Source organism: Xiphophorus maculatus, chromosome 22 (genome assembly GCF_002775205.1).
Source record: "Xiphophorus maculatus strain JP 163 A chromosome 22, X_maculatus-5.0-male, whole genome shotgun sequence".
In the NCBI taxonomy this organism is placed as follows: domain Eukaryota; kingdom Metazoa; phylum Chordata; class Actinopteri; order Cyprinodontiformes; family Poeciliidae; genus Xiphophorus; species Xiphophorus maculatus.
In genome coordinates, this window is record NC_036464.1 from 13,863,630 (window position 1) to 13,891,494 (window position 27,865).

Consider the following 27,865-nt stretch of genomic DNA (forward strand, 5'->3'; position numbering starts at 1 on the left):
GATATCAATAATTATGATCCTGACATTTGCGCTTCTTCTGCTCGCCATCTAATAAAACAGTAATTATAAAAATTCTGACAATGTAATCAACTTTCAGGATACACAATTAATGTTTCTTCCTTCTTCGCCCTTATTCGTTATGAGCAAACTTCCCGCATTTAAAACGGTGATTTATGTCGAGCACATAAAACACTTAGATTTAAATCCAACATGTCTCGAGTTTTTTTTTTAACTTGAGCTCTACTAAGCAAATTTTATCCAGTGTTTTGGACAGCGGGTCAAATCTAAACCAGGAGAAATACTGCCATCTAGTGGTTGCAGCATGGGTAGTTTACAGTGTAAGAGCATTTTTAAATACACATGCTTTGTTGCTGCAACATTTTTTATTTTTATTTTTTTGTCTTTGCATTCTAGCTTAAAATTCTGCGCCAATTTTTTTATTTATTTATTTATTTTTCGGCAGCCCAGCCCAGTTTCAGGCTAAGTGCTGAATCACGTTCATTATTTATGTCAGGGCTTCTCCCTTTCTATTTTTGGAAAAGCGGCAGAAAGGAAGTCGAGCATACGTCAGAATTGGTCATTTTTATTTCAGCTTCCAACTCCCTCCCCTCTCTGAATCCCCCCCCCCCCCCTTCTGTCTCCCTCTGCAACATACCAGCTGCTCCATCCATCCCATCCGCACACCACGTGACCTACTTCTCCCACGTCCTTCAGTTCATTCAACACCATGGCTGTGGATGCTGCGGATGCTCTCTGCTGCATCCTGCATCCGCGCCGGCTCTCCCTCATCTTTCTCACCGCGATCCTTTCTTTTCTGCCAGCCCCGGCTGTGGCGCTGCTTGGCGTTCGCCCCGAAGACACTCAGAGCGGGGATGTGTCCGTGCAGGACGGGATTTTGAGGGCGACCGAGGGGGCTCGCTTCATGCTGAGGGTTTACTACTCCGAGCATCCTAACAGCGCGAACATCAGCGGGAGACCTGACGCCGCACCTGCAGCTCCGTGGATCGCCTTCATAGAGGAGCCGAGCGGCGGCAGCAAGGATGCGGAGAGAGGACTCCGCTCCAAGGGAGACCCGTGTGAGGAGGAGAGCTCCCGGAGCTCCGACATAGAACTGCTGGGCTCCTTCAGGTCCACCTCAAGTCACAACTCTGTTCTGCTTGAGTTGCTGGCCAAAGACTTGCGCAAAGATGAGGTGATCAAATACTACTCCATGTGTGCGTTTGACGGAGTGAAATGGAAGCACTTCAGGACGAGAGACTTCTGGCTGGCTGTGGTGGAGAGACCTCCAGAGCCAGATGCTTGGCTCCAAGCGGGGGTCTCTGTGCTTTTATTAGCGCTATCTGCCCTGTGCAGCGGGCTGAACATCAGCATGCTGGCTCTTGACCCCGTGGAGCTGCGGGTCCTGCAGAACAGCGGCACAGAAAAGGAGCAGAAATACGCACGGAAAATAGAATCCGTGCGTAAACATGGGAACTACATCCTCTGCACTGTGGTGTTGGGCAACGTCCTCACAAATACGTGTTTTGTGGTGTGGATGTGCCAGATTTTAGGAATGACCGCACTATCGACTACCTCCTGCACTTTGGGGATCTTCTTTATCGGAGAAATATTACCCCACTCCGTTGCGTCCAGGCACAGCCTCGCCATCGCCTCCAAAACTCTTTGCGCCACCCGTTTGCTAATGCTAATTTTCTTCCCCATTGCATACCCGGTGTCCAAGATCCTGGACATCATGCTGCACCAGGAAATCAGCAGCTTTTACACCAGGGAGAAGCTGGTGGCCATGCTGCGCGTCACGGATCCATATCATGATCTGGTCAAGGAGGAGCTGAACATCATCCAGGGAGCCCTGGAGCTGAGGACCAAAACCGTGGAGGATGTCTTGACCCCTCTGACAGACTGCTACATGCTATCATCAGACGCGGTCCTGGACTTTTGCACCATGTCCGACGTGATGCAGAGCGGCTTCACCCGAATTCCGGTCTATGAGAACGACAGGTCCAACATTGTGGACATCCTTTTCGTGAAAGACTTGGCCTTTGTGGATCCGGACGATTGCACTCCATTGAAAACAATCACGCAGTTCTACAAACATCCCATGCACTGCGTCTTCAGTGACACCAAGCTGGACGTGATGCTGGAGGAATTCAAGAGAGGTAACCCAACTTTAAACCCAGAAAGAGGTCTTGTCTGTGGAAATATGCTGCAAACCTCCCTCTGTGTCTTGTGTTTTCACATGTCCAGAACTTGCGTGACTTATGAGTGAGAAATCAGTGTTAAGTGCATGAGGCGCCACATGTTTGGAGCAGCAGGGAGACATTCTGCCACCTAGGAGTTAAATGTGCTTTGAAGTGACATGCAGTTAAAAACTACATTTTCCTCGCAGAAGTAAATGTATACATCAGTTCACTGGTTTAAAGTGGATCTGCCAGAAAAACACTTTGATCCCCAGAACACTGAAAACCATATGTGAAATGTGAGAATGTGGATATGGTTCAGCCAGAGGTTAGAAAATACTAAGAACCATAATGGAGTTGTCTTAAGAATTTGATGAGAGATATAAGTCATTTTCTCAAAACAACCTTCTGAAACACATCTTGCTCCTTTCCTCATTTTTGTTGTCCTCTTTTCACAATAATAAAAGCTCCACTCATGTACGATACTATGTAGATGTAGTACCCCCTCCCCCCAAATTTGTTTCTGCTTTCACTTAATTTTTTATAATCATCAAACAAATGTTAATATCAGACAAAAATAGCCTTAGTAAAACCTTAAGCCTTAGCCTTAAAAAGACAAGCTCTTTTTAATGAACAGTCAAAATTAATGATTCAACAATAAGAAAGAAACTGGACAAAAACAATTTCCACAAGATACTTGCAATGGCCGAAACCAGTGCTGACCAAAATGAATCATTTCACCATTTGCCAAAAATAAACTGGATGATCCACAAGACTTTTGGAAAAATATTTGGTGGAATAAGAGGACAGAAGTGGAATTTTTTGCTAATTACATTTGCCATTGCAAGTGGTGCAAATCAGAGATAGTATCTTATATATATATATATATAAACATCATTGCTAAAGTCAAACATGGTGGAAATAGTGTGATGGTTTGGGGCTGTTCGTCTGATCAGAACCCAGATGTCTTACCACATGAAAAATAAATCCTATAAGAACATACAGAAGGAGAATCTCCAACCATCAGTATGTTATCTGAAGCCCAAGCCTTCGGCAATGTTTGGACATAAATCTGATTGAGATGTACCTGCATGACTATATACAGGTCATTCATGCTCAAAAAACCTCCAATGTGGCTGAGTTAAAATAATTCTACAAAGACATGTGAAGCAAAATTCCTTCCCAGTCATATAATAGACTCACTGATAGACAATAGACAACCTAAATGCTTGATGGCAGGTGTTGCCTCAACGGTGGTACAACTGATTATATTTTCTCAAAGATCCCATTTAGGTTTCCACAGCTTTCCTTTGTATAAAAATGAAACTATAACTTTCACACTGGACTTTGTTTTGACTCACATTTCCTTTGTATGGTAGTAAAATGTACTGATTTGAAACATTTGCCTGCAACTAAAGCAAACAGAAACACATTTTCAACAGTCCAAAACAAGTTTACTAAAATGTAAACTTCACTGTCCTATAATTTCAATGTATTTCTGTGACTCAGATCTATTGTCCAAAAAAATATAAATGCTGACTGATAGTGACACGCTGCCTCTGACAGTGATAGCATCTGTTCACTTTGAAGCAAACATGTCCTAGGACTCCAGTCAGTCTTGAAAATAACATTGAGCATTTAGAATCAGTGCTTAAGAGAAAACAGTTCATGCTGCTCCACTTTCAGCATCAAATCAAATTTAGATGATGAGAAGCTACCGGCACAACTGTTATATGAAGATTACAATTTGGAAGCGCATTGCAAAATTATTGATGCCCTTTGAACTTTGCAGACACTAACTCCAATATATTTCATTGGGATTTTATGTGAAAGATAAACACAGGGTAGACAATAATGATGAAGTAGAAAATAAAGCGCTACTTGGTTCTAAAAGAATTCTAATAAAAATCTGAAAACATGGAGCATGCCTGAATTTTTTTGCCCCCTGTTCTGTGAAAGGGTTTACGCATTTGTTGGATAACATAAACAGCCTAATGGAGACCAAGGAACACACCAGGCAGGCCAGGGGCAAAGGTATGGAGAAGTTTGAGCTTTGAACGTCTCACAAAGCGTTGCTTAATCAGTCATCTGAAAATGGAAAAAGTATAACTACAAACCTACCTGGCTGTCCCCAAAACTGACAGGCAGGTCTGGAAAAGCATTACTGAAAAAGTCCATGGTATGCCTGGGCAAGATGTTACCAAAATTGAATCTTTTGGTCGAAAAGCATAATCTACTAGGCTGCTATGTTATAGGTAAATGCATACAAGTCAAAGTTGAGAATCTGTCTTAGCAGTACAGCTGAATTTGAAGCTATAATTGCAGCAAACTGTAGTGATTCTACAAAGTGTTGATTGATGGGAGCTAAGTACATGTTCATTCTACATGTTAGCTTTTTATTTGGAAGCTAGAAAACCATGCATGTTACTTCCTGCATAGTGACACACTATTTTGTGTTGGTCTGTCTGTCACATAAAACCCAAATGATATGCAATAAAGTTTGTGGTTGTAATTTGAAAAATGTTCAAACGATATGAAACCATTTGCCTTACACTTTAAGTCTGTTTTAGTTTAACAGAGTTCAACATTTTGATTGATGACACCATCCAGTTTTGACAGTTTGTCACTTAGAAGGGCAAGAGGTCAGCTCAAAATTTATATGATGACCCATTGGTTGACATATGACCTGTGAGGATTCAAGTTGTGTAAATGTCAGGGTTATGGAAGGCAAAGTCCAGATTCACCTTTATATGTCTATAATATGCTTAAATTTCAACCCACTGTGCTTTTAAAATCCTTCATGAAAAATTCAGCTGCAACCTCTTGCTCTTCTTCTCTCCAGCTTCTCTCTGTTCTTTCAAGGATTAACACTTCCTGCTGTTCAGGAAGCTTGGCTGGAAGCCGTAAGGATGTCTCGCTGAGCAGGGGTCGGGATGTTGCTTCGAGCAGAGAATGAAAATGTCATCAGCAATTTAAAAAAGCATAAGTGAGAACAGCATGAATAAATGTCTGGAGAAACGTTAACCTTTTTTGTTTTTTTGTTGTTTCCTCTCAGATTCACAGGTTAAGCACTGTTTGCACAAAGTGTGTTTGATTTCAGTCTCAGCATCATGTTGAAATCTTTTGTACATTACAAAAATGTTTTGGCTACATTCATAAAAAATGGCACCTAAACTTAGAAACTTTGCAAGTAAGTTTTGTTTTGGATAGATTTCTGTTTAAATTTGTCAATGCAAATAAACTTGCCTTGCCATGGTTATAGTGTTTACATTAAACAGCTATATATATTCCTTTATTTAATCAGGTAAACCCCGTTGAGATCTAGATCTCATTTTCAAGAGGGACCTGAAACAAACTTCACTCCCCGTTGGGGAATCGAACCCCAGTCTCCCGCGTGACAGGCGGGGATACTCACCACTGTACTAACGAGGAGCTTAGCTATTTCAAATGTAAACAAGTCTTGATGGTTAGGATGCATCATCAGGCCAATCATGTGTAAATCATATAATTCTCTGAAAGATTCAAAGTATATTTTGATGCAGATCAGCATTGCGTCTACTGCTGATAGTTTGTTGCCACCAGAACTTCAAAACTTTAGCAATGCCATCATGAGACAAGGACGATTTTTATATCCAAGAGGGTGTGTTTGGTTGTTCCTCAGAAAAAAACAACAATTTTGTTTTTCTTTCTGATGAACGTTACAGTTTGAGATTGGATAACTTTTGATGCTGAATGTAAGTGAATGAAGTTGAGTTAGTTGTACCAGTCCTGAATACTAGTTTATGGAATGTGTCTGTAACAGTTAAATGAACTTTAAATGATTTTGACTTCTATGTCAGATGTTCCCAATTTTAAACAAATCTACATAATGTAAACTTAAGCTGAACTCAGTTCAAGAACCAACATTCAACAGATGATATGTTAAGGCATTTTACAAACATGTTCAATTCATATCCTAACTACTTTAGAAGAAACTAGACTTCTGCTGACGAAACTTCTGCTAGAACCAGGTGAAGTGTGGGTTAGTTACCATAGTAGGTGCCATAGAATTGCACAAAAATCCATGAGAGACGACGGAGTCCCTGATCGAAATTCCGTGAAAGAGGTGTACGGAGCCTCATGCCGGAAGCCCGTTGAAAGGCTGTTTACATCGTTTTAAACTGCGTGATTGTGAGCGGGAATAAAAATACCAATAGGTATTCCGTTCCATATAACACAGTAGGAGTGTTACCGGTAAACCTTTTATGGATGCAAAAGCAAGAACCCCCCACTTGATGACTTTGCGTTTCTGTGTTTGATATGATGTAAAGCACTTTAAAATGCCTTGCTGCTGAAATGTGCTACACAAATAAAATTTGATTTGATTTGATTTTGGGGAAGTGATTCATGTGACCCTAAAGGACCCATTAGTGACCCCAACAGCCCAGTTAGGGGGATTGCTTCCACTAAAACTTGGCCTGACGCTGCTTACACAGAAAAGGCTTATGGATTAGGGGTGAAACACCGTGCAATTTATATGGAAACTATTTCAGTTCAAATTCAGTTTAGATTAGTCAATAAATTCATCTCAATCAAAAAGTCATCTTCAGATTGAGTTACATACAATATACAGTCAATCCCTATTAAATTCAGAGTTAATGGCAATAGATTAAAAGAGATTTCTCTAAGTCCAAAATATTGCATCAGATAACTCAGTTTCCAGCAGTTCTTCAAAATTATACTGTTTTTTTGGAATAAGCAATTTCCATTTAAAAGTTTAAAATAGTAAAAAAAAAATGTTTAAGGGGGGCAAAAAGCAACAAAACATAAATGTATGATTTAAATACAAAGGTATTCATAAGAGTAAAAGACACTGGATTCCAAAACGTCTTACCAAGAAGGATTCCTACAAAAATATATATTAACCAACTAAAGTAAACAGCAAATTAAGATAAGTGAAAACTGTAAAAAATAATTCCTGAAAAGGATATTGGATTAAAAGTTTATTGAAAATACAGATATTTTACATTTTATTTGAGATGTACAAATGTATTTCTAAACAAAAAATATCTGAAACATGATCATTTTACACATATCAGTGTTTTTTATATATATACAGTATAGTTTATATTTCTATTGATAAGCCATCAGTGCATGAATCATCATTAGATTTTATTTACTTTCGGTTGAACTTTTTCTGTGGTATTGCTGTTACTTTTATACGGACATTGTTCATGCATGAGTAATTTTAATACATAATACAACTGAAACTCCGTTAGACCAAATACAACTTAGAGATATACAAAATTTAGCTTTAACTAAATTTTTTTCTGCACGTTGTTTTATTTGCACATCCATAAACCTTTTGAAGCATCTCCTTCTCTTCATAGGTGTTATTTTGCAGAAAATTTATCCAAAAAAAAAAAAGCACAACCTAAAAGAACAGATGATTTACAAAAATAGTCTGCAGGAGTCTGGGAAACTGCTGGAGCAGAAGCATTTGTGAAAAGAACATTTACGGAGGACCCAGTTTCACCCCAGGCATGTGTGTCTGCGTGCGTGAGCATGTCGAGTGTGTGTCGCTCTGCAAGAGTATTATGTAACACGTGAATGATGTAATGCAGTTCCTGGGAACATCAGCTGCTGAGAACAAACCCTCCTCTGCATCACCTGAGCTCTGAGAGCAGAGCAGCCTTGCTGTCTCAGCTAATCTCACACAGCCACAGTCTGATGTGTGAAGATGGCTGCCTGTCAGTCAACCTCTTTTTTATTTTTTTCTCTTGTTGGACTGGATTAAAGCATTCATTTTATCCTCTGGCAGCGATCCCCTAAATCAGCCTGTCTCCTGCAGTTTCAGCTTCTAAGTATGGCTGGAGACTATTTCATGAAATCTGTGTCCAAATAACGTAAATTTGGTTAGGTAACATTACCAAGTTTGGTACCAAGGCAGTTACCAAGCTGCCTTTTTTTTTTTTAAAGTTTGAATATCTACATTGAAGCAGCAGCATATTAAAATAAAAAAAAAACATTAAAAATTGTTGCCTCTGACATTTGTCCTGATTTTTTTCTCCTTGTGATGTTCAAAGGTTGTGGCAACATCGAGTTCTTGTCACATTCGGTTTGCAGATGCAGGGATGCTGCAGGCTAGTTGTGTCACTGTGTCTCGCAGGCTTGTTGTGAGTGGGGGTTTGGAGTAGGAGGTTTGCTCATGAGTGCACACAGCACCCATGCATTGTGCTCAGAGGTGACAGCAGCAAAGGCAGTTAATTTGACAGATGCGGGCATCATCAGTTGGATTGTGTAATCTCAATGTTTTACATAAGGGGGTTGAGGTCTTACAAACTGCCAAAATGTCTCCGGACCGATCGCCTGTCCAGTCTGAGAACACATAAGCCCTGGTGCTGAATTTATTTAAAACTAGACCTCTAAAGTAGATCCCTCCTTACATGCTCTTGTCGACAGCCTGTGTTGATTTTCATCTTGACCAGTTGGAGGCTGTTGACTGAGAGCTATTTTTAATCCAGTGACGTTGCCTCCCCGGCCCCATTGCATGAGCAGTTTTCAGCTCAGCTTCACTTTCTAAAGTGAAGCTGTTTTTTTTTTTTTTTTTTTGACAAATGCAGGGAAGTCTCACCTGGCCGTGGTGCAGCGGGTGAACAGCGAAGGCGAGGGGGACCCTTTCTACGAAGTGATGGGCATTGTAACGCTCGAGGATGTGATCGAAGAAATCATCAAGTCTGAGATTGTGGATGAGACAGACCTGTACAGTACGTAGAAAAACACTTTCAGATTCACAGCTACTACAATGTTTAGTGCCGTTTTATTGTTCCCACTTATATGAAAAATATCCCCCCTCACGTCTTTATTAGATACACTTCACTAATAAGGGGCTGAACCAAGTCTCCCTTAAAACTTAGTGACATTAGATTCAACAAGGTGGCAAAATACTTTAAGTTTCTGGTCTATGTTGGCAAGACAGCATGTTGCAGCAGATTTGTTATCTGCACGCTTGTGATGCCAATTTCCGACTCCACCAAGTCCTGAATAGACTATTAGATTGAAATCTAGTAACTGTGGAAGCCATCGGAGGAAAGAGGACTCGTCTGGCTCACAAAGCCAAATCACAGCTGTATGACGAGGTGTATCATCTTGCTAAAAGTAACCATCAGAAGATGTGGTCACAAGGTCAGCAACAATATTCAGGCAGGTTGTGGTGTCTAGATAAAGTTCTGGCGATGTCATCAGGTAATTGCAGCAGAAACAGACACTCATTGACCGTTCTTAGGAGTGGAACATGGGTTGCTCTTCATCTGCTGTATCCCATTTACTTCAAGTTGTTTGAACATTAAGAAAAAAAAAAAAAAAAGTGTTTTGCACACCTTGGTTGTAGTTACTGTTGCAACCTTTTCATCTCAAACCAGTCTGTCTATTCTCCTAAAACTGACAGCTCAAAATGTTTTGTCCACACAACTGCTGCCAACTGGCAACTTTCTTTTTTCAAACCATTATTTGAAAATCAAAACTAGGGTTGTGTGTAAAACTCAGTAGATCAGCAGTTGCTGAAATACTCAGACCAGCCCGTCTGGCATATACAAGTGTGCCATATTTATCTCTTGGACTGTAAGGACACTCGGTGGGGACCCGGAAATTCAACCACAGACAGGAGTTTGGAAAGGAAAAAACAAGTTTAATTAAATTTTCAGATACTGGTTGCAGCTCAGGATGTGGTCGTCAAACACAGCACTGAGAAGAGAGGGGAGAAGGCTGGTGATGCACTGATAACTGAGGGGTAACTTAGAAATGTTCAGCTTAACTGACCTGTAGTGCAGTGGACGGGTGGAGCAGAGAAACCAGGAAGAACAGGCTGCTGTGGAACCAATGAAATACTCCACAAGGAGATCCACGAGGCAACACCCAGGGACTAGGACGATAATCAGGCAGAGGTCATACACGGGAGGGCAGAGAGAGCAAACTTAGCTTGTGGGGCAGGCAATAGTCGGTGGTCGTGAGGCAAAGCTTGGGTCAGGGTCCAGAAATCCAGAACAGTTGGGATCCATGAAGGGCTTGGCAGGGGGGGGTCAATCCGTGGACAGAAAAGGGTCGAAGAAACACTGAAGGCTTGGAAGGAAACGCTGGATCTCTACTGGCTCATGGCTGTTGATAATCTGGCAAGGAGGCAGAGGCTGAGAGGTGTCTAAGTAGGGCGGGGACCAGGTGGAACAGGTAAGCAATCAGCAGGCATGGCAGGTGAACTGAATGAGTGTTTAAGCACAGCATGGACAGGACAGAACATGGATCGTGACATGGACACCCTTTCTTCCCCGTTCTAATGCTCAATTCAAGCTTTAGCAATTGTCATCACCATATCTATATTGTCCAAATTCAGCAACTTATCTATGTGACTGGCTATGTTGCTGCTTCCTTAAGCAAGTCGTTGACTGGTGTACAAAATAAAGTGGTCAGTGAGTATATCTTTCTGTTTTGTAAAAGTGGCTGGTCAAGACAGACTATATTCACAAACGTATCTTGAAGCTCCTGAAGATCACTGAGTTCAGATGTTACAATCACTTTTGTGACTACAGGTTTATACAATACATCATGTAGGAACGCAGACTGCTTTCATTGGCATTCATGAAACAATAGATCACTCTCAGAGGTTCATTAAATTCAAGCTCATGATATTTTCATGATAGGACCCTCCACTTCTCCACAGCCCCTAAATTTGCTAATCAAATTATTGATTCCATCCCCTCCTGCCTGAGTTTTCCTGCTCCTTTCTGATACATAATTAATTAGTGCAAATAAATGACCCCAGCTCAGTGATAAGCCCCATAATCCGCTCATTTTTAATTGGCTGGAAAAGCTCTCGACAGTGAGGCCTTTAAATGCCAAACACACTCCAATTCATATCTAATCCAGGCTTCATTGATGCTTCTACAGCCGAAGCACCAAAAAACTCCTGCTTTTAGAAGCAACGTATGTAAATGTTATACCGTTTTTCTTGCAGTGCTTTGTGTAAGTACTCATGCCTCTTGATAAATCTGCAACATAGGCTGTGTTCTTCTTAAAACATGCTACTAATTTTTGATTCGTAGCTGACAATCGGACCAAGAGACGAGTGTCCCACCATGAGAGAAAGCAACAGGATTTCTCTATCTTCAAGCTAGGAGAAAATGAGCTGAAAGTGAAGATTTCTCCCCAGCTGCTGCTTGCCACACACCGTTTCTTAGCGACAGGTAATATTTAACACAGCAAGAAAAGAAGAGATGCTTAAAACCAAGTATTTGTCTCTTGTTTTCGTGTGGTTCTCACACATGTGTGGTTGTCTGAATTTGCTTTGTAGAAGTGGAGCCGTTCAGGTTGTGTCACCTGTCGGACAAGATCCTGCTGCGCCTCATCAAACACCCGAGTGTCGTGCAGGACCTGAAGTTTGACCCCAAGAACAAACACGCTCCTCAACACTATCTTTATCAGAGAAACAAACCAGTTGACTACTTCATCCTCATTCTGCAGGTGACGTTCACTTCCCCGCTATCACAGCTAGCTGACTAATGTAAACCATCACCACATGAAAACAAACTGCGTTGGCCTAATCTATATACATGTATTATTGATGCAGGGACGGGTGGAGGTGGAGATCGGAAAGGAAGCTCTTCGGTTTGAAAATGGAGCCTTTTCCTACTATGGCATGCCAGCGCTTATCCCACCACTGCCAACTGGTAAGTAACATGTCCCAGTGAACCTGCTGTCACAGTGATAATAAAAGCAGCAGAAAGCAGACTTTGGCAAAAGACTGCAGCAAAAGCAGAGGATGTTTTTCCTGTCTTAATGCCACCCAGCGTCTGTCAGGCTGCAGAAGCTGCAGCAGAAGCCGTGGGAAGAAAGTAATTAAGGGAAGTGTTTTTAGAGAATTTCCCAGTGGAAGGACATGACCTGCAGAAGATTATATGAAATCCAGCTAAGACTGCGAAGCAAGCAGAAATCCTGCCATACAGACGCTCTCCCTCTGATCTCTTGTGGAGGTTTTGAGCTCATTTTAAATGTCTGATCCTCAAGTTGTGCCTAATACTATTTGTAAGCTTCTACTAAATATTAAAAAGTCCTATCTTAGGAGATTATGCGTTAAAAACTTCTCACTTAAGCACATGCTGGTGGATAATATCCAGAGACGCATCTTCAGTTTTTCTTGTGTTTGCTTGACTGACTCACTTCCTTGACATGAACTTGACAAAATGTTTCCAATGACTAGGACGCATAGCTGCTGACTAAATTCAAAAATTGTGTATCCTTAAAGATCACAAACTGATGCATTCTGTTTCAATCAAATATATATTTCTGGGACCAGAATTAAGAGGAGACAACCTTCCCTTATCTTAAGTTGTCTAGATTTGAGTTAAAGCTAAGAAAACATTCTGGTAGCATGCCAGACACCATAGGCAAAATAGACCAGTGTTGTATAAAGTACTGAAATCTCAGAGTCAAGTAAAAGTACAAGTACCTCTCCAAAATATGACTTTGGTAAAAGTCGAAGTCACTGACTGAAATGTTACTTGAGTAAAAGTTTTAAAGTATCTGAAACTTCTTGTACTTAAGTATGGAAAGTACTGTAAAAATGGATGTACTCAAGTAATGTAATGAAAAGTACAAGTAAAAAGTAAAACAAAGCAAATGCAGTTTGAATGACATTTTTTATATTTTGGTAAACTTGTCAAATACACTTAAAATAATGTACCCAACCATGTGCAGGCAAAATTGAACCTGCTAATAGATATACCTGCAGGCATCATTTAGTTAAGAAAATTAGGTGCTTTACCTATAGCACAAGGTTAACTTAACCTGCTTTACAACTGAACCAGCTTCTTAGTATACCCTCCAGGACAGAAAATACAAAGTTTTTGTAAGCCTTAAGTTTTCCCTTCAAGTAAGGTCAGTGCTGAAAATGAGAAAAATAAATAGTACAGAAAATGCAGCCAACATGAAGAAAAAGAGCTGTTACGATTACTCTACTTCACAAATCAGTGAATCAGTCAATAGGTGGTGCACACAACTGGTCATTATGCAAAAAAAAAAAAAAAAAAACAGAAAACTTTGGAGCGGGGTGGGGGGGTGAGATGCTGCCCACTGACGCGGCTCAGGGATTACGTGACACGCAGCGCCGTGCGCAGTGCCCTACAATGCACTGTAAGCTATGTAATGTGTTTTGAGGCAATTGACCAAAATCCCGGACAATTTTTAAATTCCCCCCGGACATCTTTTTAGGTCTGAAAAGTAGGACATGGCCGGGAAAAAGAGGACGTCTGGTCACCCTATCACCAGCTGGTGGTTCCCCTGGAGCCGCGTCCGACGTAGTTGCAGTCGTTGTGGTCTCCGTCTCCTGCTCCATGTGGCTGTTCCTGATTGCGAGACTTGCTTTGTGTTTAATGGGAGAAGCGAAACAGGTGTATCCTATTGGTGGTGATGAACAAGCCCAGGCAAGTAGTTCTACCGACTTTGTTCGGTAGAACTACTTGCTACTTGCTAATCAGTAGGTGGGATCAAAACACTTCGTTTCTCTCTCTCGCTTTTTTGTAACGAGTAACTAAACCACACATTGAAAATGTATCGGAGTAAAAGTACGCAATTAAGTTCGGAAATATAGTGAAGTAAAAGTGAAAGTCATCAAAAATTTTCATACTCCAGGAAAGTATGAAGTACTCCAAAATATACTTAAGTAGTGAAGTATTTTTACTTCGTTACTATACAACACTGAAATAGACAGATGCAGGAATGTAATGAAGAGATCCTCATTACTGGGACTATTTTACTGAAATCACTGTATAGCATTTTTTAAAATATTTTTTTGCACTTTATTAACACGCACTTTATTTAGCACTGCACTTTAAGCATAGATTTGCACATCAATAACAATTTGCACACAAAAAGTTTTAATTGTGTTTTTAGAAATTAGCATGTAGCCTTTTGTTCTGGGCTCTGCACAGCTGCTCCTCATTGATGAGTGAGGTGGTTGCCTGTGGAGGGAGGATAATTGTTACTCAGAGCAATGAGCTACTGGTGGGTAAAGCTGAGCAAATGTGTTGTGCATAATCTGTTAGATGTGGAGTGCTAATGTAGAGTGACTCACCTGTCTTTTCTGTGTCCTCTCCAGGGTGTTTGGACAAATACTGCCCCGGGGGTCCAGACACCATATATAGTCTCTGGGAGAGGCCATTGAAAAGTGTGTGTATGGGGGGGTGAATTGTTTATGGGTTTTGTGGTGTTTCATATGGTGTAATGATAAAACATAAAATATTTATAAAAAGTAAATGGAAATGTTTGTATTTAGTAAACGAATTGAGATCGCCCTGTGAATTAAAGGTGGCTTGATCCGTCACAGCTGGGACTATTTAAGACTGCAGTTTCACCTGTGAAGTGTTGTTGATTCTGTGTGAAGAATAAACCACTGCTGTTTTCCACCTGACTCTGCCTCAAAGCTTCATCCTCACTGTAAAATCCAACCGCGAAAGGCTACCTTGTTAAAAGGAATATTTCAGCAGGATTTAAAAGCTTAAAAACAAATGAACCTCAGTCATTTCTTCAGGAATTCCAGAATCTGTCTGCCAAGAAAGACGGAGGAGGAGATAAATCATAATCGGGCAGGTAGCGTCAACGATGCAATCTGAAATAGAAATCTACAAAATGTTGGTAGCAGTATCATTTTGTGGGGAGTGTTTTTCCTTAAAGTATGGAAATGTGCTTTGGAAGGATGAATATGTTGAGAGTTTCAGTATTTTTGGTAGACAGAGACTGGCAGTTTCAGTGCTCTCAAAGATACTGACAAATACCAAGAGAAGGGTCTAGGTATTATTTGAATTGAAATATGAATATATATTTCTAAATTATTTTAAAATTTTCATTTCATTGCCCTGCGATGGACTGGCGATCTGTCTAGGGTGTACGCTGCCAAGGACAATCAATGGATGGATCGGAGTTGCTCGTGCATAAACTCGGGTCAGAGCATGAAAACAAGACACAGTTTATATGTATATCTTCTGCATTTCTTTGCAGTCCACAGATACAGCTCTCGAAGCAGCGGCCTGAACCAGTCAGACTTGTTACTGAGCGGGGGCAGCTTGGGGCAGCTCACACCGGGCGGAGGGGCCTATTTACCAGACTACTCAGTGCGGCAACTCACAGACCTGCAGATCATCAAGGTTCGAGAGCTTTAAGCAAAACACAGAAACACAAGAAAATAAACACTATTACTATTCACTAAAGTAAACCTCAGTTTTCCCTTCATTATATCCTCAATTAAATCTCTAATTTCCTGTACATTAAGGGTAATAACTTAGGATCATGAGCAAGAAACCACATTTTTAAGCTCCTTTGAATTTTGAATAATGTGCACTTCTTCCCTGCTGCAGAATTTGCCTTTGATACGTCCTAATCGTGGATTTTGACTTAACGCAGACATCCTGTCCCTCAGTCTTTCCTCCCCATAGCCTCTTACCCCTAATCACCAAGGATAATTGAGCTCCATTTCAAGCAGGACCATATTGGCTTCATGTGGCGGATATGCCCTCTCTTTTAACCCAATCTTCTTGTTCTGGAAATATGGTCCCGATTTCAGTCAATGGCTTGGCTTGAGAGTGTGTAAAGGCAGCCATGCATGCAAACATAATGATAATAGTTGTTCTCTACATGGCACAGATCAGCAAGAACCATTACCAGAATGCCATGACAGCCACCCGGATGGACAGCACTCCTCAGACCCCCGATACTGTGGATCCTGACATTAAAGGGAGACCCCCAGGCCCAGAGGCTCGCTCAAACAGCATCGCTCTCCCACTAATGAGCACACACACTCGACTGGGGCTGGCGCGCTTTGCACACCTCCATCCATACGGTGGCCTTCACAGCACCTCCCAGCTCAACGAGAGAAACCGCATTGTTCGTGAGTTCCTCACCTGCTTACGTTGCAATAATTCAACTCAGACAAAAAAGGGTAGGTAGTAAAGATATGGAGGTAATTAACTCCATAAAAGTGTACTGGAGTGATGTTAGTCCAGAAGTCATTACTTTTTAATATATTTTTAGACTAGGCAAGTGTATTCATACAGCCCTATTCATATTCAATTTAAAGTCTTAAAGGAAAATAGAGGAGCAAAGCGGAAAATATTGCGCTACGAGCAAGAAATACATTAAAATAACAATACCACCATAAACCAGAAAGAAAAAGAACAAACTGTTGCGAAAAGACAAAAAAGTATTAGTCTACATATGTTTTGCCTTTACAAAAAGCTGATTCCAATGTGATGGAATTGATTCCTAGTTTAGAAGAACAATTAGTTTCTACAAATCTTAGTTTGTTTTCAAGCTGGACATTTCTTTTGGAATTGTGGCCCAGATGTTTTAGTTTAGTCTCATTAGGCCAAGACATGCTTACCCACAAGGATTTGGGATATTTTAACAAGACCTGGATGTTTCCTCTGGGTGATGAAGGCACATGTCTTGCAACTGTATGACTTGGACATAAGATGCAACAGAGGTGACGACTGTCAAATGAAAAACATATATTCATATAATTCTTTCCACTTGTAGTATCTCTCTTTAATAGAAATTTTAGTCTCTGATCCTAAATCTTTTGCTCTTATATTTAATATTTCACTGGACTATATAAACGTACATTAAATGGTAAATGGTAGTTTTTTACCTCCCTCTAGAAGCAGAGTCTAAAGACCTGCAGGTTTACTGGCATCTCTTTTATTGAACTTTTTTCCCCTCCAAACAGGCAGTAAATCTGATGGGCAGAGGAGTCCAAATGATACAGTGTTCCTTCGCATGGATGAGATTCCTTACATCCATGAAGACCGACCGGAAAGTTCTGCTGACAATGGTAAGCAGGCTGCTGACCCTTTGAGGCTGCTTTTCAAAATCTGTATGTATTAATGGTTCATTTTGAAGCCCATGATTTTTAGGTTGAGTGAGGGGATAATAGCATTGTTTGAGCTTTATCTATGAAATGTCTCAGTCAGTGCAATTAAATACATGAAAAATGTACATTTAAGACCAGTTAGCACTAGGGCTGTTGTAAATTATTATTTTAGTAATCGAGTAATCTATCGATCATTCTGAAGATGACTCAAGTAATTCAATAAAAAGCTTTTTGATTAAATGAAATATTGGTAAATACTGCCTTAACAGATATCAACATCTACCCAAATACTCATATTTGTGCATTCCTACAATTACTTTTTTGTAGTTTATAAAATTAACTTGTAACAATAATAGCTCACTTTTTAAGTTAATCTGGACAACAATTTTTCAAAAATCTCAAATTATATATTCAATGTAATAAAACAAAAACACTTCTTAAAAATGTCACTACTACAGTTTATAGTTTACGAATTCATCTTAAGTCAATTTATTAGATAAACTCTCACTTTACCCAGCCATTTATTTGTGTCCATGTGTACAACTGGATTTGGCTCCTTCGTCACACAGAGGAAAAACACACACCAACTATGTTCCGCCACGATGTGCTCCACCACCCATTTGTTGCGACCGGGATGGCAGGACATTTATTTTCCGGTTCATCCATAAAGCTACACTTATCTTACTCATCAGCTGCAGCTGCCCACTGTGTTCTGCATGTCTCTGCTCCACATGTATGCATTCGGCCGCACTGTTTGGGCCGTTCGCTCTGAACCAGACACTGCGCAGCAGCTCCAGAAGGAGAAAGGTTATCTCTTGCATGTATTGCACCAGTCATTTCAAGGATGTCTACTAGCCCCCCCCAAAAAATATATAAAAACCCAGACAACATTGACATCAATCCATGAAATATCCCTGTCTTACCCAGACTGAACTTGAAAATTGGACATCATGCTCCCTTTTCTGCACAGCAGCTGCCTGCCCTCTATCTGCATTTGGGTCAAACACTAGACTGTTTTGTGACATCAATTAATCAATTATGAAACAAAACGAAGAGCAAAAGTCAAATCACAAATTGTTGTTTTGTCTTGTTTAAATTGTTCACTTTGAAAATAAATAAGATAAAAAAATGTATTGACAATTATTTTAATATCAGACTTTTTAAGGGTCAACAATTTAGTATTAAGTCAGTAGTCTACATAACTGGAATGTTGTTGGTGCGATTCCAGGTTCTTCTACCACCATTTTGGTGTACCTTTGAGCAAGAAACTCAAGAATAAATTGCAAACTGACCTGCAGATTTGTGACTGCATCTTAAAAAAAATAGTTGATTATCAGCATGGTTGAAACGAGGTATATAAGTTCAGTTAACTTCTTCAGGGTGTGATACCATTTTTTAAAACTGTACTACAAGCTTTACCCTTGTGTTTTTATAAAGAATGTTTAACAACATTAGTGGAGCTACTTCCACTAATACATGGTACGTGTAATGCATACTTGGTACGTGTAATACTCGTACCAAGTATTACAGGTCTACTGCTATAAGTTAAAGTAATTTTGAGCATTTTTCCCCATCTGTGTGAGATTTCATTAATGAAGAAATCTCTCATGTTTGTTACAGATGTGCCTACAGAGCCGTCCACCTCCCCCTTCATCAGCTCCCTGTCCCTGTCCAGCTCAGAGGAGAACATGGGAAAGAAGCTCCTGCGTAAACTGAGTGAGTGAGCGGTTTGTCGTGAGCTCCAGTGCCACAGCTCACCCACACACGCTGTCAGATGTGCCTGAACTTTTCTGTCAGCCACAGCAATAGTCCCGAGCGTCTCCTAGCAACAGATTACGTGTAGTGTCCCTGTAAAGCAGCCCACCACTTTCTGTCGAGCAGCTCCTCCAAATGCAGCTGTTCTTGCTGGCACAGATTTGTGACTCATTTTTTAAAAATAGTCATTTTTTGGCATCGGATGAGTTTTACGCCAGTTTGAGTCGGATACAAAATGGAATACTATGCTTAATCTCAGCTGTGGCATCTGGAGAATACATGTATGTCAACGATTACCATGTTCTCCTCTGTTTCTAGGTAACAAGAGGAGGAAAAAGTCTCGAGAAGGAGAAAAGAGTTTGGAGGAGGAGGAGGGGTCAGAGCAGCCATCGGTAACAAGCTAGTCCAGCAAAATTAAGGAGGAGGGATAAATCATGCACACCCTTCCTCTTGTTATTCCCTGGACACCCTGTGTACCTAAAAGTTATTTGAACTTGTTCAACTCTTCTTCACCCACTTATAAATCCTCAGGACCCCTGGATACATTTGCCCTCTTTTTGCCTGAAAAAAAAAAAAGAACTTGATAGGACTTACTTTAACAACACATCTGACAAGTGAAATCTTTCAGCAGACTGCATGGGCTTCATTCAGTTTTATCCACTTTCTTGGTGCAAATCTTCTCCATGCTACCTTTTAATGGTGGGTATATTTACAATGTTGAACAAAATACCTTACACTGAAATACCAAAACATCAAAGTATGAAAGAGGGTTTACTTGAACAAACAAAAAAGTGTTTGGTAATTATTTTTTCATTATTATTGATACTGTGCGGTCGTTTCCACATTCTAGAAAATGTCTGTGAAAGAAGCTTATGATGTTGCCAAATAGGGGCCCGACTACTGCCAGCACAACTGACAACACAAGGCGAAATAGAAAAAGGCCACCAAACAGGAGCACAATTTTCACATAGCTTCTTAAAAAGCCATAAAATTGCCAATTTTCAGTCTGATTGTAAAGAAATGAGGTAAAAGTTAAAAAAGAGAGCAAAGTTTCTTTAGTTTATATCTATATGGAAGTGTCAACATTACCAATGTATGTGATACAAAAATAACAATGCAAGTCATAAAAAAATGCTTTAATTGCCTAGATTCATGAACACATTACATCCTTTTCTAGATGCTATCTTCTAACTGAAATGCTTTTTCTACATAAACACTATATTTACTTTTCCTGTCAAAACATTCCCGGCTGTCAACAAGTAGCCAAATGGGCATAACTGCAATAATTCTACCCAACAAACATCCTCAACTTTCTACTGACTTGATCGCATCCAGTAAAACTGAGTCTTGGGAATTTTATCACCTGCTTATAGCCAAATGTAGGGGAGCTTTAGATATCAATATTGTTTTTTATCTGTGCCAGTCACTAAAGCTGTATACACCAGCTAAATAATAAGCTCAAAGGGTGTAGGGATTAGGGATCTCTGGATCTGGGGATTCAAACAGATAGCTGCTGCAGTGCTATCAAATGTATTCACACCCCTTGAATATAGTTTAATATGTCACAACCAGAACCTGTTCAGATTTTATTTGATAGTGCAACTCAAAGAAGTGCACAACTATGAAGTTTCAGACTGAATGTTATTTTTTTATTTTTACAAATGTATGTGGTGACCAATTAAGGTAATTAGACTGGGTTTATTTAATAGTATCAAAATAAAGGGGATTGAATGCAACTGGTTGTTATTGTCCCTATATATTTCTTTAAAAACTGATTGAAAAACAAATTTCCTCTTACTTCACAATTATGAGGTGAAAAATTACTATGTGAAAAAAATAATAAATCATATTGAAGTATGTGGTTGTAACATGACAGAGCATGGGCAAAGAGGTATGAATACATTTGGAAGTGACTGTATACTTGCATGTTTGTTTCTGCTCCTTGTACTGTAACCCTGCAAAGGTCCTGTTTCTCTTATGCATGCTAATGTAAAAAGAAACTAACCTCCCTGTGAAAGTGAAGTCTGCAGTTAGTCTAAGTAGATTTTATAAGTCTGACAAACACTGCAGGCTAACATTTAACACAAAATACCTTCATATAATAGAGAAACTTTAATGAAAAGGCTTCTTTAGGAGCTCATAATAAGGCACAGGAGGACAGAGGTCATTTGAAAGACATGCCAGTGAACTTACTCAGATAATCCTACATTACTGCAATAATGAAATGGTATGGGTTTTTTTTTTTTTAAATAAGAGCAGATTTAGGTTTAATATTTGCTGATCTGTATTTTGAAATTGTGCCAGGATCACTGCCAAACAGAGCACAGGCAGAGATTTCAGTGACGGAAGCAATTGAATCCACACTGACGTCAAGTCAACGCCCCCCCTGTTCACCCTCTTCAAACGCAGGAGATGTTTGGAGACACTCCCTGATTTAATTCATTCTGCGGGGGACAACAGTGTAAGTACAAAGGATCCTGCACAGCTAAGCTACTCGGAGTGATCTGGCAAGCGCAGGATACTCAGGGGTAAAAGTGTCCTGATCCGACAGCTGACTCAGACCGAGAGGATTTGAACGTGGCGTAAAATGCTTCTAGAGAATTTATAGATTTGTTGGGACTGGTAAAAATGTTTTGGATTAAAAAAAGAATGAAAGTTAGGTTTTGCTATGTAAAATCCAAATGACTATATGACGATGTAAAGAAACATATCATTTGATCTAAATGAAAGATTATATTAATAAATTTACTAACCTGTTACTCCTGCAATGTTTGTTTTGTTCCCATTGTTTAGCATTATCAATTTAATTTCCTACATTTTTATGATATGCAAACTTTGCAATATTTTTAACAAGATGTACAGAAAGGTTGTAAAGATAACCCTCATCAACTGATTTAGAAACAATACAAGCATAATACTCATAAGTCTTTATTGGAAATAACCTTCCAATCAACTCTTTCAGCCTCAATTAAATTGCTTATCAGTCTGTTTGTAAGTGTTCTGTACATAGAGATGTGATAGCAGGCTGGTTGATCATTAGTGTTTTTTTTTTTTTTCCGAGCAACAACTCTTGCACAAGAACTAGTCGGAGCTAAGAAGGTCAACAATAACCAGCAGGAACCTGACAGGATCGGAAATATTAAGACAGAGCCTGCAGGACTGAGCACACATTTCTCTGAAGTGATCGATGCTGCTTGTGCTGACTGGAGCTAGAAAGAAATACTACACACACATACACAGGTTTTAAACAAGAAAATAGTTATACTTCCACAGGGTATTAATAAATTACATAGTTAAAAGTGAAATACATTCCTGAGAACAATAGTTGAAGTTTCACCCAGCTATAATTTTTCATCAGTCGTTCTTAATGGCTGAATTATAAATTAAATTGGTCCTTTTAAGGATCCTCAATATTATACTGCTTTAACCTTTTTACACTTGAAGAAGGAAGCTCAAGAAATTGTGATAAAGCACAGGCAAGTTGTCTCTCTTCAAGACTTTTCCAATGACATAAAGACAAACAATACAATTAACACGAGGAAAAAAACATAGAACATGATTTATAACAACATTATGTTTTATGAAAGGATAAAAACTATCTGCACAGTAGCATTCCTCTTCAGGAGTTGCTTAACTTCTTTTAACACAGTAAATTAAAATTCAGAAAAAAAATTCTCATTTTGTTACAGATAAAAAAATCTGCGGGACAACCACAGAGATTTGCCATCTCTGGAAGTGCTGAGAGCTGTGAGATGATCCTACTGCACCTTAGTAACAGCTTCATAGATGGACTCCGCTACATAGTCGATGTTCTTGCTGGTCAAACCACACATGTTGATGCGACCACTGGCCATTAAATAGATGTGCTTTTCCTTCACCATGTATTCTACTTGTTTAGCTGCAAAAGATAAAAGCAAAGAAGCAGGAAATTGTATTCACTTGCCTCTTTACAAAGCCTATATGGGTATGACAATGTTAGAAGTTTATAGTTTCCTCTTAGGCTTCTGTACATTCGTCTTTTGTTGTTAGTGTTGAAAGCACATTCTTGAACTCACAGTTGAGGCCTGTGAAGCTGAACATGCCGATCTGGTCTGTGATGTGGTCCCACGTCCCTGGAGTTCCCAGAGACTGGAGCTTGGCTTTAAGCTGAGCCCTCATCAGTAAGACTCTGTCAGCCATTGTCTTCACATTGTCCTTCCTGAATGGTAAAAACAGGAGAGTTAAAAAAAAAATCATAACTTAGTTGGCTATTGAAATGAAATGCCTTGGAAAATGATTATTTGAGATTTTCCACTGACCACTCAGAAAATAGTTCCGGTGAGTTAAGCGTGACTGCAACAATGCGAGCACCCTGAGACGGTGGGTTGGACCAGGTGGTCCTGACAATCTTCTCCATCTGGGAGAGAACTCTCTTCAGGTTATCTGCATCCCGTGCCACGATTGTCAGGTTACCCACACGCTCATCTGACAGGTAAGCAGAAGTACCATTTAAAAAAAGAACAAGTTTCTGTTTAGTGTCACATCACTGTGATATATTTCCCATAACCTAATGCAATTGCCTTTCAGAAAGGTGCTTTGGAGTTTTTGGAAGAAAATACTTTGGAATGCCAACGTTTTCCTACACCTTAATCTTGCTTGTATGGTACAATGGAAAAAAAAATGTTAAAGGAAGGCCACAAGATGTCCTGTTTACAGTTTGCCACAAGCTGTGAATGAGACAGGATACATGAGGAAGAAGGTTTTCTGGTCAGATGAGAAGACAATGCAAAATTTTGACCTACATGCAAAAACAAACTGTATTGTGGAAAACTCAATACCTGATCACATTATTATCACAATAAAACCTGGAGTTCATGGGAAGCTTTTCCTTTCACTTCACAATTATGCGCAGCTTCTATCAATCATAAAATCCCAATAAAAAATCTATACGTCTGTGTGACAAAATGTGGAAAAGAATGAATGCCTTTGTAAAGCATTGTAATTCACTTTTCAAATAGGACATGAGATTTGTTTTACGACTACTGTTCTTACTTCGTGTGACCTTTTTCTGTGTACTGACTGGTTACCTACTATAGAGTCCGAAGTTCTTTGAGAAAGACTGAGCACAGAACATTTCAATGCCCATGGAGACAAAGTAGCGGACAGCCCAAGCGTCTTTGTCAAGGTTACCCGAGGCAAATCCCTGATAGGCCGAGTCAAAGAACACAAACAGTTTTCGCCTCTGGGAAGAAAAACACTAATTATTACCCAATAAAATGTGAAAATGACAGTTCACTGAGTGGTACTGGATAAACAATGCACTGATTATGTGTATTTGTAAAGCATTATACCATCATGACTTCAGCTATTTGCTTCCATTGCTCCTGTGTGGGGTCCGTTCCAGTGGGATTATGGGCACAAGCATGTAGGACAAAGATGGAGCGCTCTGGACAACTCTGCAGGGAAAGACAGCAATGCAAACTCATATTAAATATAACAACACTGAATCTAACTTTAGTCATATTTAAGTGCTTGCCTCCAAGTCCCTGAGGAAACCTGACAAATCGAGACCTCTCTTCTCTGCGTCCCAGTATTTGTATGGGCGCACATCCTCAAAACCAGCACTGTTGAACAAGGCGTTGTGATTTTCTAGAACAAACAGTAAGAACAGATTTTACACCACAAGTTCTTTTTTACTGCCAAAGCTTCCTGTAGATAAAAGAAGATTGGTTTATTGGTGTTACTGACTAACAACAGACCACTGATAAAAGGCGATAGCAGTAGGACATTAGTAATTCTCAAAGTACAGATCTGCAAGCCAATCAAATTCTGCAAATAAGGGGCTTGTCTCCAGATCAAGCAGCTTCAGTTCTCACTTTAATGTGTGATCCTTTATTGTTCATATGTCAGCATATGCGGGCATACCCCAAGTAGGTGCGGACACGTAGACGGGTGTTTTAGTGTTGTTGTTCCCATTGTAGAATCGTCTCAAGAACTCTGCACCAATCTTCAATGCACCGGTACCACCGAGACACTGGACACCGCCCACCTGATCGAAATAGCAGGAGACCTTTAAACCACATGTGGAAAGATTGAAAACTGGGGAAAAAAAACACACTAATTTCTACAACACAAACCCTGTCCTCCCGAATGGCAGGGCTGTCATCTCCCAGTACGATCTTGGAGGAGCAGGATCTGAACTCAGGGAGGCCCAGGATGGGCAGGTACTCGTGGTTTAGCCTGTCGTCGTGAACGATAAGCTTCTCCACCTTTTTCACCACCGGTAAAACCCACGGCTTGCCTTCATTGGTCCTGTATGCTTTGGGACACCAAGACATTTATCATTATTTCAGATGAACTAATCAATTGACAAAAGAATAGAATAAAATCTGTACATGTCCCCCAAATGACTGATGGGCAGGTCAAATATTTTTTATAATATTAAATGCATGGAAACTTAAAATTTCCACCATTCCAACATCAGCCAACATTGTGTAGCCTGTATATCAAGTATACTTGATTCATTTTTTAAGTTTAGTGAAGAATCTAACAGAAGTTACGTCCACATGCTTTCAGCATTAATAGAGAAAATTTATTCATTTTCAGTTTCACTCAAAACGGCTACAGCTGTTAAAGAAATTTACGAAATCTCTTATGCAATTCTCCCCAGCCTCTCCCCAAAAAACAATTCAAAACAAACCAGAATAGACAGGAAAATGCTTACAATTTTTATGTTTCATTAGATTCACTTTATGCATGTATTTGTTTTGTTTGGGTTCTTGATTTCAGCGAAAGGTGATTAAAACCATGCAGGTAACAGGGACATAATTATGTTTCCTGATGAAATATTTCAAATAATATATAATGTGAATTTAAACTTATTGGGCTTCTAGTAAAATTACAGTTTACACAATTTATTCAATGAAAAACAAAAACCTACATTCAGAGTTGACCAATTAGTTTGCTGAGTTTCTATGTAAAAGCTTGGAAAAGACTATTTTCTTGTGGGACTTTATGTCTTTGAAATTTGTAAGAAATAAATCCTTATTGCTCTAACCAAACTGAGCAATATCCACACATATCCAATGACATTACTTTAAATTAACACATTACTGTTTTAACAGGTTAATTGGAATTCAGTATACATGAATTAATGATTTTGGTTAGTACAAATAACAAAAACTGAACAGCTTCATGCATGCTGTCCTGAACAGCAGAACAAAGCTGCCCATGGCTGTTCCAAGATGCCCTCATATGTGCGTACTTTCATCTCTTGTGTGTTTTTGCCAGGTAAAGTATGAGCAAACACCTGATAAGGAGTGTAACATGCAATAACCTCTTTATCCCAGGAACAGAGATCATCAGCTTACACAAACTCCAGCATGTTGAGGTTTTCTTTCTTGTTTTATACAATGACTTGATAATAAAATAAGTAAATAAAAGCTGCCAAAATTCCAAATTCAATGCTTTAGTTGTTTATTTATTTTCAATTCTGTTTTAACTTTAGCGGACTACTTTCTTCAGCTCTGCAAATAACTCCTCTTGCATGTGGCACCAGACACTGTGTGGCCTACATTTACCAGCTGCGCAGTGGCTTTTGACCATCTGTAGCATTGTGCGTCGTGCACGGGATGGGGATTATATGACCTCAGCCTCCGGTACTAATCATGGGACTAGGCTGGCCTTGTCCTGCCATGACAAAGCCACACAATGTTTCTCACACTACTCATTTAAAGGAGGAATTTTACTCTTTCAATACTAACACGGGAAACACTTGTACTCGGGGCTGGGGCGTTTGATCTTTTTGCTTTAAAAGAGAAGACACATATTTAAACCCCTACAAGTGGCGTGTTCTTGATGACGTTGCAGTAATCCAATAGACTCTTTGTCATAGACAGAGGTAACTTTATAAAGCGCCAGAATACGGTAGAGAAAGCGGTAGGAATAAAATAAAATAAAAATAAATGGGGAATGGAGAATTGTGATTCCCTAAATAGGCTGCTTGAACACAATGGGTATGATTAATCATATGCCACCCCTCTTGGGTTTGTTATTGCTGATCTGATATTGTAGGACATTCGTAGACGCGTCGAATCGCATTTTATTTCTTTTTTCTATCACGATTTCTCAAAGTTATATTACAAAACATTTAGCAGTAAAATGCATTCTGATTGCTATTGTAAGAGCTGCGTTAAATATTTATGTACTAAATAAAAGAAAAAAATAAAATTAATGTCATGCCCTTCCCCACTTACAGACAGTGTCCCTGGACAGGTAACATAATTTTAGGTCTCAGAATTCATCATTATACCATGCAGCAGCTACAGATGCCCCATCGTGACCGTTACCATGGTTAACGCTTCCCAGCGCGCATCTTACCTCCCACTCCGAGGTTCACCTTATTTGGAAACTCGTCGTTACTGAAGTCCTGCGTAAGTTTAAAGACAGCAACAGGGGCTGCTTGCTGCACGTCACAAAACACCGACATGTCTTCTTTTAAAGACGGCTGTAGCAGCAGGGAGTTGTCACCTGAGCAGCAAGCTAACTGGATGTAAAATGACTCTCACCTTCAAATCGGCTTTCAGTAGTGTCACGGTGGGTGTGAGTGGATTAGCCAATAGGACTTCGCCATGAACATGTCGTCAGTGGTTTTTGCCAGGTTAAAGTTCGAAAAAGAAACACCCGCACAGCTATTTGTTAACCAATGAACGCCTCCGAGTCATGACTGACAAATCTAAATACAAATCTTTGTGGTTCAGGTTGTTATTGCAATAAAATCTACTACCACAAGGTGGTGATAGAGCCTTGTGGACTTTGTTTCAGGACATTAAATCTGAATTGTGGTAAATAATGAAATGAGTTAGAATGCCTTCCAAAAGGTATTCACACTCCTTGAATGCTGGTCACAACCACAGCCCTCTATTGCATAAAATTCTGGTGGAATTTTTACTCAGCGTAGTGCATGATTGTAAAGTGTGTAGAATAAAGGATTTCTCCTTTATGTACCATTTTGCATATATGTCAAAAACTTACAATTTGTTTTCATCTGAGCCAAGCAGCTTTT

At 39.7% G+C, this 27,865-nt stretch overlaps 2 protein-coding genes and 1 non-coding gene across 3 annotated transcripts; 1 reads left to right on the top strand and 2 right to left on the bottom strand.

Moving 5' to 3' along the window:
• The first annotated feature begins 673 nt into the window (after window positions 1-673).
• Window positions 674-21,900, top strand: cnnm1 (cyclin and CBS domain divalent metal cation transport mediator 1). The gene is made up of 10 exons (XM_023327537.1): window positions 674-2,156; window positions 8,780-8,923; window positions 11,252-11,392; window positions 11,500-11,669; window positions 11,776-11,875; window positions 15,201-15,346; window positions 15,843-16,086; window positions 16,924-17,028; window positions 18,688-18,783; window positions 19,141-21,900. The coding sequence occupies exons 1-10, from the start codon at window positions 728-730 to the stop codon at window positions 19,224-19,226; spliced, it is 2,661 nt and encodes an 886-aa protein (XP_023183305.1). The 5' UTR covers window positions 674-727; the 3' UTR covers window positions 19,227-21,900.
• trnad-guc lies at window positions 5,538-5,609 on the bottom strand. Its single transcript has one exon. It is a non-coding gene; the product is annotated as a tRNA-Asp (tRNA).
• got1 (glutamic-oxaloacetic transaminase 1) lies at window positions 21,856-27,372 on the bottom strand. Its single transcript, XM_005801557.3, has 9 exons — window positions 27,181-27,372; window positions 24,939-25,120; window positions 24,727-24,850; window positions 24,338-24,450; window positions 24,153-24,257; window positions 23,893-24,043; window positions 23,121-23,286; window positions 22,878-23,020; window positions 21,856-22,720 (listed from the first exon to the last, which is right to left on the bottom strand). The coding sequence occupies exons 1-9, from the start codon at window positions 27,287-27,289 to the stop codon at window positions 22,581-22,583; spliced, it is 1,233 nt and encodes a 410-aa protein (XP_005801614.1). The 5' UTR covers window positions 27,290-27,372; the 3' UTR covers window positions 21,856-22,580.
• Window positions 27,373-27,865: the final 493 nt, after the last annotated feature.

What these genes read in the sequence shown, in the direction of transcription:
- got1 (XM_005801557.3), bottom strand. Translation starts at nt 27,289, where the DNA reads ATGTCGGTGTTTTGTGACGTGCAGCAAGCAGCCCCTGTTGCTGTCTTT. An exon ending in CGTGTCCGCACCTACTTGGG is followed by an intron (nt 24,451 to 24,726) that starts GTATGCCCGCAT and finishes TGTTTGTTCTAG; the next exon opens with AAAATCACAACGCCTTGTTC. An exon ending in GTTTCCTCAGGGACTTGGAG is followed by an intron (nt 24,258 to 24,337) that starts GCAAGCACTTAA and finishes CTTTCCCTGCAG; the next exon opens with AGTTGTCCAGAGCGCTCCAT.
- cnnm1 (XM_023327537.1), top strand. Translation starts at nt 728, where the DNA reads ATGGCTGTGGATGCTGCGGATGCTCTCTGCTGCATCCTGCATCCGCGC. An exon ending in CGAGAGAAACCGCATTGTTC is followed by an intron (nt 16,087 to 16,923) that starts GTGAGTTCCTCA and finishes CCCTCCAAACAG; the next exon opens with GCAGTAAATCTGATGGGCAG. An exon ending in GAAGCTCCTGCGTAAACTGA is followed by an intron (nt 18,784 to 19,140) that starts GTGAGTGAGCGG and finishes CTCTGTTTCTAG; the next exon opens with GTAACAAGAGGAGGAAAAAG.